The sequence below is a fragment of the Lagopus muta genome, chromosome 1, assembly GCF_023343835.1.
Source record: "Lagopus muta isolate bLagMut1 chromosome 1, bLagMut1 primary, whole genome shotgun sequence".
NCBI lineage: Eukaryota > Metazoa > Chordata > Aves > Galliformes > Phasianidae > Lagopus > Lagopus muta.
Window position 1 is genome coordinate 33,003,771 of NC_064433.1, and position 16,097 is coordinate 33,019,867.

General features: G+C 38.5%; 1 protein-coding gene across 3 annotated transcripts in view; it reads left to right on the forward strand.

The window, feature by feature from the left end:
• Positions 1–16,097, forward strand: part of SRGAP1 (SLIT-ROBO Rho GTPase activating protein 1) — a 138,537-nt gene that overhangs the window by 94,557 nt on the left and 27,883 nt on the right. For 2 of the 3 annotated variants that reach the window (XM_048937563.1, XM_048937579.1), the window contains exons 7-14: positions 1,564–1,785; positions 2,564–2,665; positions 5,122–5,319; positions 5,437–5,521; positions 9,883–9,910; positions 11,532–11,634; positions 15,076–15,136; positions 15,285–15,362. In XM_048937563.1, coding sequence (XP_048793520.1) covers positions 1,564–1,785; positions 2,564–2,665; positions 5,122–5,319; positions 5,437–5,521; positions 9,883–9,910; positions 11,532–11,634; positions 15,076–15,136; positions 15,285–15,362 — 877 coding nt within the window. Of the gene's footprint in view, positions 1–1,563; positions 1,786–2,563; positions 2,666–5,121; positions 5,320–5,436; positions 5,522–9,882; positions 9,911–11,531; positions 11,635–12,144; positions 12,179–15,075; positions 15,137–15,284; positions 15,363–16,097 lie in introns of all 3 variants that reach the window. The other variant, XM_048937573.1, reaches the window with a different exon arrangement.

Genomic DNA, 16,097 nt, shown 5'->3' on the forward strand with positions numbered 1-16,097 from the left:
GAGCTAGTTTATGGGTAGAACAGTGTCTCATTGCCAGTAACTACCCAGAATACTTGCTAAGCCCAAAAGTTTGTATGGAAGTTTTGGCATTCATATTGAGTTCAACAGACAGCCTTGACAGATTTCAGAGCAGTTTAATCACTCATAATGAGCGTATGTGAGGCAAGGTGTGAGTGGTTTGTTTATTTTGTAAAAGGAAAAGGGGAAGGATTCAATGAAGCCTAGGAGTTTGTAATAGCTGGGAAGGGGGGCTGCATATGGACAGTGGATCGAATTCAAATTGCTTCTTTACCCAAATGCAACTTGCAGGGAAGGATGATTTTAAGCTGTGGGGGATCACCTGGGAAAGAAGAGGGGAATGGAGGCAGTGTGCTGTCTGTCTGCGCCAGGGAGGCATTGTCCTCTGACTGGGACACATCTCTCCTAAAACTGCAGTGATTTCCTGCATACACTCTATGAGATGGGAAATGTTGGATATTTTTGTCTGCTGCTGACTGTGTACCAACAGATGTTTGGTCAGTTTCACTCTGTACTGAGCCAAGCCTAAAGACACATTTCAGATTAACATTGCTTTGTATGCAAATGTTAGCAGATTGATGTTCGAGTACAGATGTGACACGAAGGTTTGCATTACTTGTGCCACTACCTGGAAGCTCACTGAGTAGAAGCTGAAGATATTGTTTACTGTGTAACGTGTGGGGGAGTTAAGAAAACAGCTACTTGATATACCCCTGCTGTGACATTTTAAAAATATATTGAGCTGTTCCTCTAAAATATTAAGCAATCATGAATAATGCAAACCTGGCATACTTAAAATTCACGAACAAACAGAACTTTACCAATTAGATTTCAATTACATTCCAGTGTTATTCTCACTCCTAGAAAAAAAAGGCATAAATTATAACTTTCTGTATTTAGTAATGATGTGCACTGCTGCCACTGTCTGAGCATAAGGTAAATATGCCTGTACTGCCAAGGGAAGGGATGTTAAATCATTGTCACTGCATCAAAAAACGTCTTAAATGGGTCACTAATGTGGGAGACAGATATGGGGCTTTTTGGTTGGGCACAGCCATTATTAGCAGGAAATGGTTAATGTTCAGTTAGGTGCTAGCGTTGACTTAGATGGTAGAGAATATTAAATCTGTTTGAACAGATGACCTGACAGTTATACTGAAAAGCTCACTTCTTTGTGAAGTCCCAAACTTTTTCTCAGTAAATGTGATCATAGCTTATCTGAATCCAGAAGACGAATTGCCATACTTGTCCACTTGATCTCTTTTCTAAAACAGTCCTTTAGTCTTTGCAGTAGGATGAGAATGCAAAATACTTACTGTCTTAACCCTAATACTAAAATTACAAGGTATTTCGTAAAGTATTTTGAAGACAGAAAAGCTCCTAGACAGAAAATTTTAGTGATAATTTGTGATCTGGGGTACTGGAACAGCGTTCCTGCTTTTTAACTGGTTTTTATCTCTCTTTATTGTGTTTCTGATATTGCAGTCCTGGCTATAGTGTTCCTGCTTTCTAATTTGTTTTCTTCTCCCTTTACTATGTTATTAGTGTTGTGATCTTGGATACCACGCAAGTCTGAACAGAGCCCTAAGAACGTATCTTTCTGCAGAGTATAACCTTGAAACTTCCAGGCATGAGGGCCTTGACATCATAGAAAATGCAGTTGACAGCTTGGAGCCTCGAAGTGACAAGCAGAGATTCATGGAAATGTTCCCCACTGCTTTTTGTCCACCAATGAAATTTGAGTTCCAGTCTCATATGGGTGATGAGGTCTGTATAGTGACAAATATCCCCCCAGAGATTATTTTTGTTCCTGTAGAAAAACACAGAGATTTTATCACCTTTTACAAAGTCACAGCTTGGTAAAAGCTGCTGTTGCTGTCCAGAAGCAAATGGTCAGCAGTAAGCTTTTGCAAAACTTGCAGCACTGTTCTGGAGTTCTTCAGAGTTCTAAAGTAAACGCTGTTGTGTGTTACAATATTCAGTATTACCCATTATGACATACCAGGACATTTTCTGGACAGCCTGTGCTCAGCCCAACACTGACGTACAAAGTGACTTTGCCTTCACTACCTACTTTTCCTATAATGGCACTTGTGATTGCTGTTCGAGGGCAACTGCAGATCTCCAAGTTGTGCTCACTGAAGTGTAGTCCTTTCCCCTTCTTCCTCTCTCGTTTTGTCATCTGATTATTTCAAGAACATATTGCTCCCCAGCTGCACTCTGTCCTGTTGTTTCAAAGGCTGGTAGAAAAGCAGGATGCAGAACATACACCTTTAGGGGAAGGCAGCTCCAGGGTTTGCATTTCTATGTGACAGAGAGTCAACAGCACAAGGCAGTCATGCAAATGTTTGGTATTCCTAAGATGTATATAGTTCCATACTCTGTAGCACATGAATACTTCAAATTTAGATGAATACACTTTATTGTCTGCTTTATTACATTTTAGTGGCTTTGGTGGGAATTCCATAGCGAAGAGGAGAGCAACTGAAGAATTGATTTCATTTTTCTTCCTTACATCTCACAGCTCTTTCTGATTGCTTGTTAGGTTTGTCAGGTCACTGCCCAGCAGCCTGTGCAAGCAGAGCTTATGCTTAGATATCAGCAACTGCAGTCACGATTGGCCACTCTCAAAATTGAAAATGAGGAGGTAAGGTCTGTGTGTGCATGGGCTGTGCATCAGGCACCATTTCATAATTTTGTAATTTTATTCTGCTTTCACGTTTATATTTAGCAATTCATAAATGTGAAGAATTGTAGGAAAATATGAAAATGAACTTCATAAACTGCGTGATGTCTTTCAGCAGAAATAAGTAGTTGTTTTTTTCTAACACTTGTATTTACTTCACCCTGATATTTCAGAGAGTAATTCTACATAATTCTACTCCTTAAGGAAACTCTTGTATTCTACATGGTGCTTTTTTTTTCTTTTTTTTTTTCTTTTTTTTTACCAAATATTTGGTTGTACACACTCTTTTGTATTACTGTTACTCTTACTTACTGTTACTCTGTTAGCACGCTTTTGAATTACTGATATCACTGTTTTCCTGATAACTTCTCTGTCCGGTTTTAGGGAACTACTGAACTGGAAAGAGTTGAAACATGCTGATTTTTTCCTACATTTACATGCCTTTCATTCTGGTTTACTTCCTGAAAGCCAGATATCCTAGTATAGAACTTAATTTTGAAGATCACTGGCAGAATGCTATGTAGAACCTCCTTTTGTAGCCACTCTTGTGGATGTGATAGGCATGAAAAACCACAAAATCTGCGCTAAGCTTTTTCAGTTGTTCAACTCTTTGGAGATTAAATATGCATTCAGACACAAAACTACCACTTTTCATGTCTGCTACAAAATGTTCGAATGTGTTGAATTTGGGGGCATTTCCAGAGGTATTAAGAGAGCACCATTTAGGAAGTGTCATTAAATGTCACCAAGGTCTGCATTTCTGGAAGTCTTTCTTGTTCAGCTGGTACCTGTATGATACGTTTAAAACTCTAACAAGACTCCTGATGTATCTATGTAAAGGTATGTGTGTGAGCACTTCATTTACTCAGAGTGCTACAGAATTTTTTTTGTATCATTTAAGGACAGCTAGATCCTTGCCTGCTTTATAGGTATTTGTGAACTTCGCCTTTTTCCTGTCCATACAGTCACAGTAGTGAGTTTTATGCATCAGTGAAAACTTGTAGGACATATTTTATTTTTGCATCTTTGTGGCAGAAAGCTACTGATCACACCTGGTGTCTGTCATCTGTGACCACCCTCTGTCCATTCCCCAGATTGCTACTTCTGAAGGTCAAAGGAATTTAGACTGTCATTTGTGGTAGCTTAGTCAAAGTCTGCTATGCTTTCAGCTGCAGCTATTTATAAGCAGGAATACTGAATGATTGTCATGGGAATAGCTTACCTAGTAAAATAAAAAGCTGTTTTGGTCAAGTGCAAAAAAACGGTACTGTTCTCTTTCGTCTGGTCTAGTGGTAGAGAGGCCCCACTGTGGGTAGAAATTGAACTTTTATCCAATTTAAGGCAGTGTTAAAGGCCTTCAGTTTAAATGGATATCTGCACCTAAATTAAATCATAGAGGCTATTTAATTTTTTGGTGTAATTTTTTGATAAACTTTTGAGATTCAGGTTTTTCTCATTCTATGTTACATCTTGAATGCCTAGAGCAAAATATTGAGGTCTATGAGACCTGTGCGGTGGTCTTAAAAAATAAACTAGAATTCACCAAGTGTCTCAAGGTAGTAAAGACAAAAGGAAATAATTTTTTTCACCAGTAAGTGCAAGGGCATTGAGGGAGAAATCATGTTGTCAGGTACAAAGATATTTTCCTACATAATAAGTGTGCATGATTCTTTTATCTCTGCTAGAGAGTGAAGCAGAACTGAGAGGTAAATGACATCCTTGTCAATCTTGCCAGTTATTGCATTGTGGATACACTGCATCCCCTGTTCCATGGCATCCATCCCCTGGTTTCCACTATGACTGTTCTTTGCAATTTGTAGGAAGTGCTGTGAGGCTGGTCTAAGTTTTGTTGTTTTTTTTTTCTCCAGCCTTTTTTCCAGCTGTGTTTTGTACTTATGCAGTACAAACATCATTATGCTTCACACCACAGCACTCTATATAACAGTGCCACAGATTTTTATTACAGAGGAACATATTCTGCCAACCAGATCCTCTAATGTACACATTCAGCCTAGCAGATTAGCCGTATGCTGGAGAGTTGACTCTCCAGAACAGCCTATCACTTTTATTGTTTGTTGTCCCAAATTAGGGATCATAATCAAATCATTCCACATTTCTAATTTCAGGAAACAAATGTTTGAGAATGCTGTGCAGTCATCAGAAGAGTACATCAATGTTTGTGGATTGTACTGTGGTAAAGCAGGGAGCTAGATGTGAAATCTAATTATGTCATTCTTCTGTTATGTAGATATCTGTTATAGAACATCTTATTTTTCACATTCACATGACACAGTTTGTTTGGGAGAGTGTGCCAGAGGAGTGTGCCAGAGAATTAGTATGAATAATGAACTTCCATTATAAGCTGTTCTGGTATGCATTTATCTTCCCATTCGGTAAGTTGTGCTTTTTAATACCAGGTTAAGAAAACAACAGAGGCTACTTTGCAGACAATACAAGATATGGTCACCATTGAAGATTATGATGTGTCCGAATGTTTTCAGCATAGTCGTTCAACAGAATCTGTGAAGTCAACAGTCTCTGAGACATACTTAAGTAAGCCTAGCATTGCAAAAAGAAGGGCTAACCAGCAGGAAACTGAGCAGTTCTATTTCATGGTATGTTGGGTGCTTCCTCATTCGTGTGATAACAGATCAAACACCTAAAGTAAACGTGCAGAAATTCATGGAATCTGTGTCACATGCATAGTAATAGATTGATCTTCACCTTTGCAGAAATTCAGAGAATATCTGGAAGGTAGTAATCTAATCACAAAACTTCAAGCAAAACATGACTTGCTGCAAAGGGCACTTGGAGAAGGTAAATATTATATAATGTATGTACATGTGTTTCTAGACTGTGAACCCACTGAAACGCAGGAGATATTTAGGAGAAAATGAAGAAACTTAAAGCTTAATTGTCAACTAAGCATAGATTTTTAACCAGTCATAGTTTTGATACAGTGGTAAGAATACAGAGAATAAATCAATTTTATTTCTTCAACAGCTATTTATTTCCACTGTACAAATGTTTAGACAAGTGACTATATGTGAAGATGGAACAGTTGAATGAAAAATCTCATGTTTGAAAGGAGAGCTGATAGAATCAATGCAGGGTGATTTAAGAGCTGTAACAAATGCACTGTTTCTGTGTCTCAGTGATTTGTGTCAAGTTTTTGGTTATTTTAAGAGTCAGAGGAAAGTGAAAAATTAGCATGCAAAATTACCCAGCATGCATAATTTACAATGGATTCAGTAGTGCAACATGTCTGACACATGGGCACGAATGTCCTTCTTGCAGCCTTATAACTCAGTGGAGCATTTATGAAAGGCAGTAGGTGACATCCAGACCTCGCTGTCATTCCTGCTACGCTGTAGCTCCTCATCTACTGCCACTAGACATACTCTTGTAGACATAATTAGTGTAGGATTCTACATAATATTTTCTCATTGTGAAGTGAAGTGAGTGAAAACTTAATGAATAGCACTATACCTATAGACATAGCAATTCATTTAGAAATACCTATAATTATCAGTATTGCACATAAAATTATTTGAATTTTTACATATTGTGATGGCAGAGAATTATCCATTCTCCTAAACTTACTCCACAATTATTAAAAATACATCCTCTTAAAATATAAACCAAATCAGCAGATGCTCATGATCAAATGAGCTGAATTAGGACAGTACTGAACTGGGCACTGTGCGTAGTTTGAGCCCACCTGTTACCAGCCCTCCCAGCAGGCACTTTCTCATGGACCAAAAGGGAAAAGGAGAATTGTCCCACATGCCTTGAGGACTAGCCACACAGGGCTTTACATACTTGGGAAGAAGTCTATTACACCAGAAAGAATAAAAACCCTCTCCTGAAGGTTAAAGACTATATAATTCTAAGTCCAGGCACAAGAAAGGAAGCTTGTTCTCTGAAGAGCAACAGAATGTGTCAATTTATTTTTTTTTTACTGCCAAAAATGTGTTGTTAATCAGATCTCGTTGTGCCTATAATATAAAACTCCAGCTCCACAAATCCAGTTGTGAAGGTTCCTAAAGAGCTTTTAGCATTTCTATGGCTGTGGCTCAAATTTAAGCCCAGGTTCAGGGGGTGACTGAGCATGAAATAAGCAATATTTTCTTGTAAGCCTGGACTGTAGAAGATAGTAATTGATTTCAGGCAACTAACTATATTTTTTCATGAAATTTTCACTTAGTAGGATTTAGTTGCATGTGTTAAGCAGTTTATTCCCACAAAACAGTATGCATCTATGTTGATCAAAAATTAGAAATATTTACCTTCAAATGCTCACAGAAAATGTATTTGGAAGAATGAAGTGAATATTTGTTATTTAGAAGCCCAGCAGAATACATGAAGAAGGGAGAACAATAAAAGACGGTAGAACCCCTTGCCTAATGCGTGCTGGAGAGATGTGAGGGCAGAACTGTATCAAAGGAAAGTTGCTCAGCAACATGACTTAAGTGATACATTTCCGTCAGACTCAGGGATGTTTAGCCTCTCTCAGACGTGCTTGGTCCATTCGGTTTGAAGAGTTCCCTTTGACCCGACAGCTGTAACCCCAAATTGTTTATCTTTGTTGCCCACAGTGTTTTTCCACTTAGTTATTTTTCTGTCATCATGCTGTAGCACATACAAATAGTATCTGAAATGTGGACACGCTCATTCAAAGCTGGTATTTGGAGCAAAAGCCCTTGTTCTTGTAGGTAAAAAAACTTCATTTCCCTATTTTTTGAGACATGTCAGTGTACATGCCTGGGAAGGAAAACCTGTATTCTGCATGTGCCTGGAGTGAGGAGATGGAAAGAGTAGAATTACTGTGAAGTTAAGAACATGATTAGTGTAGCTACTATAGACATGTTTTTTTTAGGAAGTGAGCTCTCTTTCTCTACTTAAACTGCCTTTCTGCCTTTTCTGGAAACTTCCATGTCAGCAAGACAGCTGACAAATAACAGAGTGCCAAACTACACAATGCAGGAGAAAATAGGAGGGAGAGGAAGAGGAGGGAAGAAGGATAAAAGAGGAGGGGAAGTGGATGGTCTGAACTGGAAGTTTTTCTAGCTTTTGTTCGAACCTGTACAGTGTAAAGACATAGGCAGAATAAATCCAGATTAGCATGTGATCCACAGCACTGACAGCATTTGGATTCTATTCCAACCAATCACATAGCTGTTACGTCCGTTGCTCTTCATGGGCTTCCTAGGTGCATATTCATGATCTGCACAAGGAAGATAGGTGAAGTACTCTGTGCTAAGTGTGCAACTGCAGATTTGGAAGAATAAATGAGAAATATTCAAGCAATGTTAGTACTAAACATAGGAAGCATGCTTACCCACGTTCATTCATACTTCAGGCTTGTCTGTTGAGCAAAGCAAAGAAAAAGGCAAGAAAGGGAATAAGCGATTGTAAAAGAAATTGACTCTGTGTCCCATAGTTTTTGTCATAATTTGTTAAACATCAGAGATATTTTTTAAATCCTCCAATCTTAGGATTTTTAACATCTTTTGTTTTACTAATAATTTAGATATTGAGATTAATTTCCTGTGGTTATGTGACATGGAAAGGAGTAGTTCCTGGCTTACCTTTTCCACATCATCTATTATCAACCATTCTCTTCTTTATGCCTCTTCTACACCTCTGTAAAATAATGGCCAGTAATCTTTACACATCCTGTTAATGCTGGAGATTTTTTTCCCCAGAACTTATTCTTTGTGGCACTTCCAGTGGATCCCCAGCCTTCTGTTATTGCAGAATGTGGTAGAAAATTGTACCACACAATATGTGAGTTGCACAGGGCATTGCCACATAGCAATATTATTTTTGTATATCGCCAATTTTCATTGTTTGTGCAGTCTAGGGAGCTTTTTTGGTGTCACTTTCAAACTGAGCAGTGACCTTAGACCTATAGTCCAAGAGATGCTCAGAATGATTTTCTGAGTCAGCATAGTTATATGTAGTTCTACTGGCTACATAAGTGTTTATTTCTTTCTTCTCTGGTATCTGTTATTTGAACTTGTCAGTACTGACTTCAATTTGCCATTGTATGTCTTCTTCATGATTAAACCCCTCTAAAGAACTTCACAGTTTGGTCAGGACGTGATACAAAAGTATTTTAGTTACCTGCACAATCTTTTGCCTCCTTAGCTGCTGTGATCTCTCTGAGACGCTAGTAAGTGTGTTCCATAAGTGGCCATGATGGGAAGGCTTGAGTAAATGACTCAGAAGTTAGTCTTCTGACATGATAAAAACAGACAGTTTAATTCAATCCCATTTCCTTTTTATTCACTACTTTCTTGATGAGCCATTTTATTTTGGCTTTCAATCCATGGTTGCGTAGTTACTTCAGTAGCTTCTCCTGAAGAAATTGATTAGAGAACTTATAAATAAATTAATTCCAGTGATTCTCCTTTGTCTGGTATTAAACTGATGTGTAAAGAATTCTAGTAAATTAATAGAGCACAGTCTCCCTTGGGGTAGACTAGACTGGTGGAACATACCTTATCATGACCTTCCTTCTGTTTGATTATTTTGCTTGCCATTATCTTACATTTGCATGGAGCACATGCCTAACTTACTGATCTGTTGTTCTACAAAGGTTAAACCTTTCTGGAGTACAGTATTTGTTTTTGTACTATTCTGTGCAATTGTCACAGTTCTTATGTCTATATTGCATGTCCTGGTGATAGCACTGTATTTTTTTCCTAGAGTGTACAAATGAAAGAGAGTAAAGGCTTTCAGCAGCAAGCCACTGATAAACAGAGCTCTCTATTTTCAACACTGAACAGGTTTAGACACAAAGCATAGCAGGAGGTATAATCTAATATTGGCACGGCTCTATCTCCATACTGATTTAGCCACAAAAGCACATGAGCATAAGCAACATGTGTTGTTTGGAGTTTTGCTTCAAATTATTTACAGTATGAAATGATCCTTTAATCTGTGGGCCGGCTTCTTAGTTGTTGGTAACGTGGGTTGTGTTTGTATTCTAAATGTAACTCTGGAGATGGTAGATAATTGCATTGTCTGTTAATTGTATAATTGTTTATCTTTAGCTGTTAATATGAAAGTTGGGGTTAAAAGCTATTTGTCAAGCATAATTTAGGTGCAAAAAGCTAAAAACCTACCTAAAACATGCAAATAATTGTTTCCTGCTTATTGAACTTCTGTAGGTCACAGGGCTGAATATATGACAACAAGGTAAGACATTTTTATTTAACTGGATTTACAGAGCTACAAATGTAAAACAAAAAAGAAATGACAAATTTTAGAGCAATTTCCTACTGCTGTATAGCATTATTGTTATTGTTACCTAAACTGTATGCAGGTACTGTATGTTTAAACATGCATTGTTTTCTGTTCCCACATGCTGATGGATTAAGGACTGCCTGTTCGTCTTCCCTACTCTTGTGAGCTGCTTAGGCCATTGTCAAGGGTGGAAGAGGCAGGGAAATCACTGAAAATAATTGTGTATTGGGAAACACGTTAAATTTGTGAGTTGGAGGGGAATATTTGTTGCTAGGAAAAACTGTTGATTAAGATGCTCATCTCAGAAGAAACTAATACAGACATGAATTTAGGGGATAGGCCACATCTTTGGTAACTTACCTCTGCACAGGAGTACCTGATTACCTCAGTATCCATGTATGTGATGCTTAAGAGAGCCTATTTATTCCCAGAAGAGAAGAGAGGCCATGTTAGGTCTCCCTTCTTTGTGCAGCGCATACTTTTTCCATTGTGTAATGCCACACCTGTGAGGCTGCCTCCAGACATAAACACAGACAGGCACGTTACAGCCCCCAGGGCTACCAGGCTGTGGGGGGCAATGGCAACTGTTAGGGTTTGCAGCTGCCACTTGCCTGTATCACTGCTGCAGGCACCACCTTTCCCAACCCTGTGAGAGCAGGAACTTCCAGCCCAGCCTGATCTTATTCTTCCTCGCCCTTCTCAGTTATTCCATCCCTGGTCAGTGCCTTCCCTTTCTGTTTTTGCTTCCCAAATAGGAGAGGCATTGCCACTGCCCTTTATCTTGAATTTAAAAAAAACAACCACCAACAACAAAAGTTTTGTCCTCTATGCTAAAAACTTTGGATATGCAGCTCTAGCTCTGTATTTGCCTAGACCATTTGGTTTTATATAATTTCTTCTGCCTGGTCCCCAGTATTCCTGGAGACATCTCAGCAGATTTCAGAGCTCCTTTCTTCCCACTGATCTGTGGCTGTTGTAGCTCCATCAACTGGATTCACCTTTCTTCTATAGATGGCTCCAGTTGAAAAGCAGTGACAAATTGGAGCACTCTCCAAAGATATTGGTGGTTGAATGTCAAAGGCTAAAACTGTTTAATCTTACTGACTGTAGTTGAAGATGCAGACAGTTTGGTGTTGAAGAGTCATAGGATTGTGCTCAGCAGCTTGAATGTGAAGCTACTCCAGCATGAAGCAGCTTTCCTGCTTGAGGTGCTTAGAGTACCTTCTGTTCTGCCATGGCTGGCAGGATGAATTCCAGTGGTGCTGTAGATGTTTTAGATGACAGCAACAAGAAATGGCTGTTCCACTTGCACAGTGTTTGGAATAAATGTATGTGGTGCAACTTCAAAGCAGGGATTGATAAAGAATGGCATTATTTATGCATAAGCAATGCATTGTTAATGGAGGTGTTCTTCACATGTTACAGTTAAATTTGTTGGAAAATCTGTACCTGATAATTACTTTGTTTATTTTTCCCTTCACAATACTCTGTTGTTTTGCTGAGTTTACAGACATTTCGTTTTATTGTTTGACTTAATTCTACCTTTCACAGTAATCATATTCCCTTCCCTTAGGCCTCCAAATCTTCCCCCTAAGCCCCAGAAACACAGGAGGTCCAGACCCCGATCACAGTATAGTGCTAAGTTGTTTAATGGTGATTTGGAGTCATTCATTAAGGTACTGGCACCAGCCACTGGAGTGGCTGATCTCAACACTTCTTACTATAATGGTCACAGCCTCATGTGAGCTGAGGCAGATCATTATGTGTAAGTCTGTCCTGGGGTTCTTGTCTTTCCCAGTTGATCAATATAATACTTCCTGAAGTCAGAGGGAAAGAGGAGGATTCAATACTCAACCTTAGTCTTCCTATGATTTTGTTAATCGAGTAGGGATAGTATTGACAGCTTGGTTTTATGAGGAAACATAGCATCGTGTAGAAGATAGAGTATAGTGGTGTAACTCACACTTAGCACAGTTTCTAGCTTGCCATTTTAGTTAGATTCAGTATTTAAAGTCTGCGAAGAAGCAGTATTAGCCTGGGTTTCATATCCAGCTTTTGATTTCCTGTGACTTTAGGAATTTATTATATTGTGTGAAATTATGATCACCACTATTCTGGATCTTGTACCTTTGCTGTAATTACTATCTTCTTCTTTTTCATACTTTTATTTCTAATAATGCTTCTAGCCGAGGCCGAAGGAACTCTCACGCAAGACATCAGGTATAGTTCTGGTGAAAAGAGAACCATCCCTGCCTCACTGTTGGGCTTCATTCACCCTTGGCTCAAAATTAGTTCTTTCACTAAACTGAAGGGAAAAGTTTGCATTAAGAAATGTTATTAAAGTACGGCAGGCAAAACTGAACCATGGCTTAACGGAATGATTGTAGCCTTAGATGAGGATATTCCCTCTTCATTAACAAGCTGCTACCCCTCCCAGTTAGTTTGTGGTTTTGGACAATAGCTGACAGAGCAAAAAGAAAGCCAGCTTAAAAAAAAATATGTAGCAATACATTGATACACAGTGAAAAGAATTCCTGACTGCAAGCCCTGTGAACTGAGTTAGAATGTTACATGATTTTTTTTTTCTCCCTCTGCAAGGCAGTTAGCAGAGTATTTTGCAGAACTAATTCTGTGCTGGTAGCGTTGTAACTGTTTAGCAGCCAGTCCCAGTGCAACTGTGTGGAAAAACTGTTATTGTTATGTGAGTGGTGGCAGAGACTTTCGGGAAATCATCACATGGTGCAACAGAACTGGTTTTTGCTCAAGAAAGTAAGCAAAGAAACAGAAACTCCCACAGCAGAAAACCACTGGATTAGAGAAGAACAGAAGAAGTTAGGAGAAATGCTGTCCTGTCATTTTCCCTCGTGCTGAAGAGGGTTACGCTACGTGCAGTGTGGGTGACAGAGCTTACTTGCAAGTGGAGAGAGTTCTGCAGTCTTTCAAAAAGTACATAGCCTCATTTGACAGTGTGGGAGTTAGCCCAGTTGTTTTTTATTATTTTTTGTATCATAAGATAGGATAATTAGTCTCAAACTTACATTCGCTGACTGCACACATCAGATCAAACTGGCTGCAGCAGGAGGGTCACACTGTTCTTGACTTTTCACCAACTCAGATTGCTACTACATATCTTTTCCCTGTCATTGGATCCAAAACCGTAAGCTTTTGGTTTGATACTTAAAGGAATTCCTTCACTACAAAGTTGTGTGTGGTTCTCTATCAGATTCTCCACAAACGAGTATGAAAGTAATTTTTTGTTTGTAATTTCTTACTGCAAACATTATCTTTTCAGAGGCTTTACATTCATTGCATGAACCAGTGTACTAACAGGAGATACAGGTGCATGTTGTGCATGTTTTCTAATACTCTGCTTTTTTGGAGGACTAGAGTGCTCGATGTTTGTGAAGATTACAGAATTTCTGGTTTAGCAATTGACTTGTTCCATGTCTTTTTATTCAACTCTCACTGAGTCATGAGACTTCTCAAAAAGAAAGTGATCATCCAGACATTATTGGTTCTTGGCTAGCCAGTTTTGCTAGGCTTTGATTTAAAAGACAAACAAGCCACAACTGAAATAGTGAAATTACTGTTACTCTCTTTGTTGAGGCCCACTAAAACAATATGTAGGACAGAAAACCAAGAGTTGGGTTGTCTCAGGAAGTACTTATTGTGTTGCTTCAGTGTGTTATTTTTCAGTCCTTTTTTTCTAGCACTTGACTTTTTGTCTACTTGAGCTCAATTCATAAACTTCCCTTTAGTGTAATTTAGTATGAAAATGTGAAGAGCTAGTTTGTAAGAGGAAATGTGTATTCTGAGTTTCAGGTTTTGAATTCATGGTTTTATAATACAAACTGCATTTATGCTAAACTTATAAATGAATTAGTCAATTCCCTGAGTGCTTGCATATTTGAAGTTTGTTTGGAAAGAAAAATTATAGCTTTTAAGACAAGAATTTTGAAGGTACTTATTATTTATGAAATAATAATTTTTCCAGCATAAGCACTAACTTTTCTAAATAATTTTTAATCATATGATTCATAACTCTAATAGATATCTGGTGACTTGTAGTCATTAAAGTGCATTGGGTAAGACATCCATGTTTTAAGGTGCCAAAATACACAACTAAAGGACTATGACAGTTCTTTTGGAAAACAAGCAGTTTAAAGGAAAAATACAGTTCACTGAAAGCTGGTGTATAGTGGTGGTCTTCTCCCCCTACCACCACAAGCATTTCTTCTCCGTTTTTTAAATCACCTCTGTTAAATTGAAAATGTGCATATAAACTGGCTGTTCTGTGATTTCTGAGACAATAGCTCTGATCCATGAGCTCTGCCAGCTGAAGATGGTGAGATGTAGGCCATGACCTCCCTTCCCCATTCCCCGATTGTGCTGAAGAGGCAGCTGGGCACTGTGCTTGGCTGGAAGTGGCCTCAGTTCACCACCCTGTGCTTTGTGTAGCCTGAAATAACGTGCAGGTCGTCCACTGTGTTTTAGGGTACACGAATCAGGAGTGAGTCAGGAGGGAGACAGCCACTACCCCATGCAGAGTCATTTGGTGACTCTTTGAGAACTTTTCTAATAGTCTTAACAGGTCCAGAAAAGGCTTGGTCAACTGTTCTCAGTCGTAACTTTTAGCCAAAGAGAAAGCACCTCCAGGAATTAGGCCCTGTGTCATTAGACCCATGTAAGACTTTCTCCATCAGATAAAAAAAGATAGGTTAAATGAGTGCAGAATCTTCATCATGAGGTATTCTTGTTAATAACAAACTTCTAAAAAGGCAAATTCACTGCTTTAGCTCATTTTGCTTCAAAAATCTAAACCAGATGCGTGAGCTTAGATGTCACTATAGTGTTAGCCAGATAAAATGGCAGAGGCAGAGAATGAAGTCTATGATTTTCCTGATTCAGTGATTTTCATTAAGAACCGTAATCCTTTCTCTTCACCTGCTCCTTTCCGTCCCACCCTGAATGATACTTTTTATGTGTTTTTTTGGCAGCACTGTATGTCCATCTGGATTGAGAAAAAAAGAGAAATCTTTTTCTTGTATTTAGTCCAGAGAAGGGAATTTTCCTTTTTCAAATGTGCAGTGTACTTTTTCTGCTCTTATTTTTACCAGGATTCAGGACAAGTCATTCCTCTCATCGTGGAAAGCTGTATCAGATTTATCAACTTATATGGTAAGCACTGAAATACGTTATGTACTTGATTTATTGAGCCTTTGAATGTATCTTTCCCATAAAGCATTTGATTTGTTTTAAAAATAGGGATGAAAACTGTTTAGAAAGTAGATTCATTTCTCAGCGCTGTCTCCTGTCTTTGCTGCAGGTCTTCAGCATCAGGGAATTTTTAGAGTGTCTGGTTCCCAGGTGGAGGTGAATGATATTAAAAATTCATTTGAGAGAGGTAATTGCATTTTTGTTTATTCAAGCACTCTAATGTCTGATATATAAAGGCCTTTTAAATTCTAATTACTTTCCTGACCACTTAAGCAGTTTGTATGCACTTTGTGTACTACACCTAAAACTTTGCACCATCATGTGCTTAAAGGTGAAGTGTAATGATGGCATGAACGTGGTTTTCCCCCAGCTGTCCCAGGAGCTTGAGGTAGGTTTTGTTAGGCTAAAAAGCAAGGAATACTTAGTCTTTATTTTACAGGTTCTTAAAAAGGAAATATTATGTTTTTAATTAGATTCAAGAGACTGCTTAAAGTAATTTGAGAATGGTGCTACTTGATTTTCTGGAATATAAGTGCTTAACTTTCTACCCCCTGTGCCAAAGTGGCATCACTATCAAGGGACGTACAGGTCAATGCAAATGCAGGCTGTGAATGAGTCATTCCATTTTCAGTTTTTATTCCTGAAGGAATCTTCAGCCCCAGAGGAAGAATTAGGGAAAATACAACAGGAAGGAAAAGTAGATTTTTGCACATGGATGGCTTGCAGCAGTAAGCTTAGGATTCATAGGAGATAGAGTCCAACAATCCCCTAATTGTGTTAACACTAGTTACAATTTTATCTCTTTTTAGTCTTATATTCTCTTTTCTTGGGTTTTGGAAGCTGCTTATTTTTTTTCATTTTCCAGAAGAACCTTTTACAGATCATGTGCTACTAAGAAAGCCCTTGGGGCAGTCAATCTTAA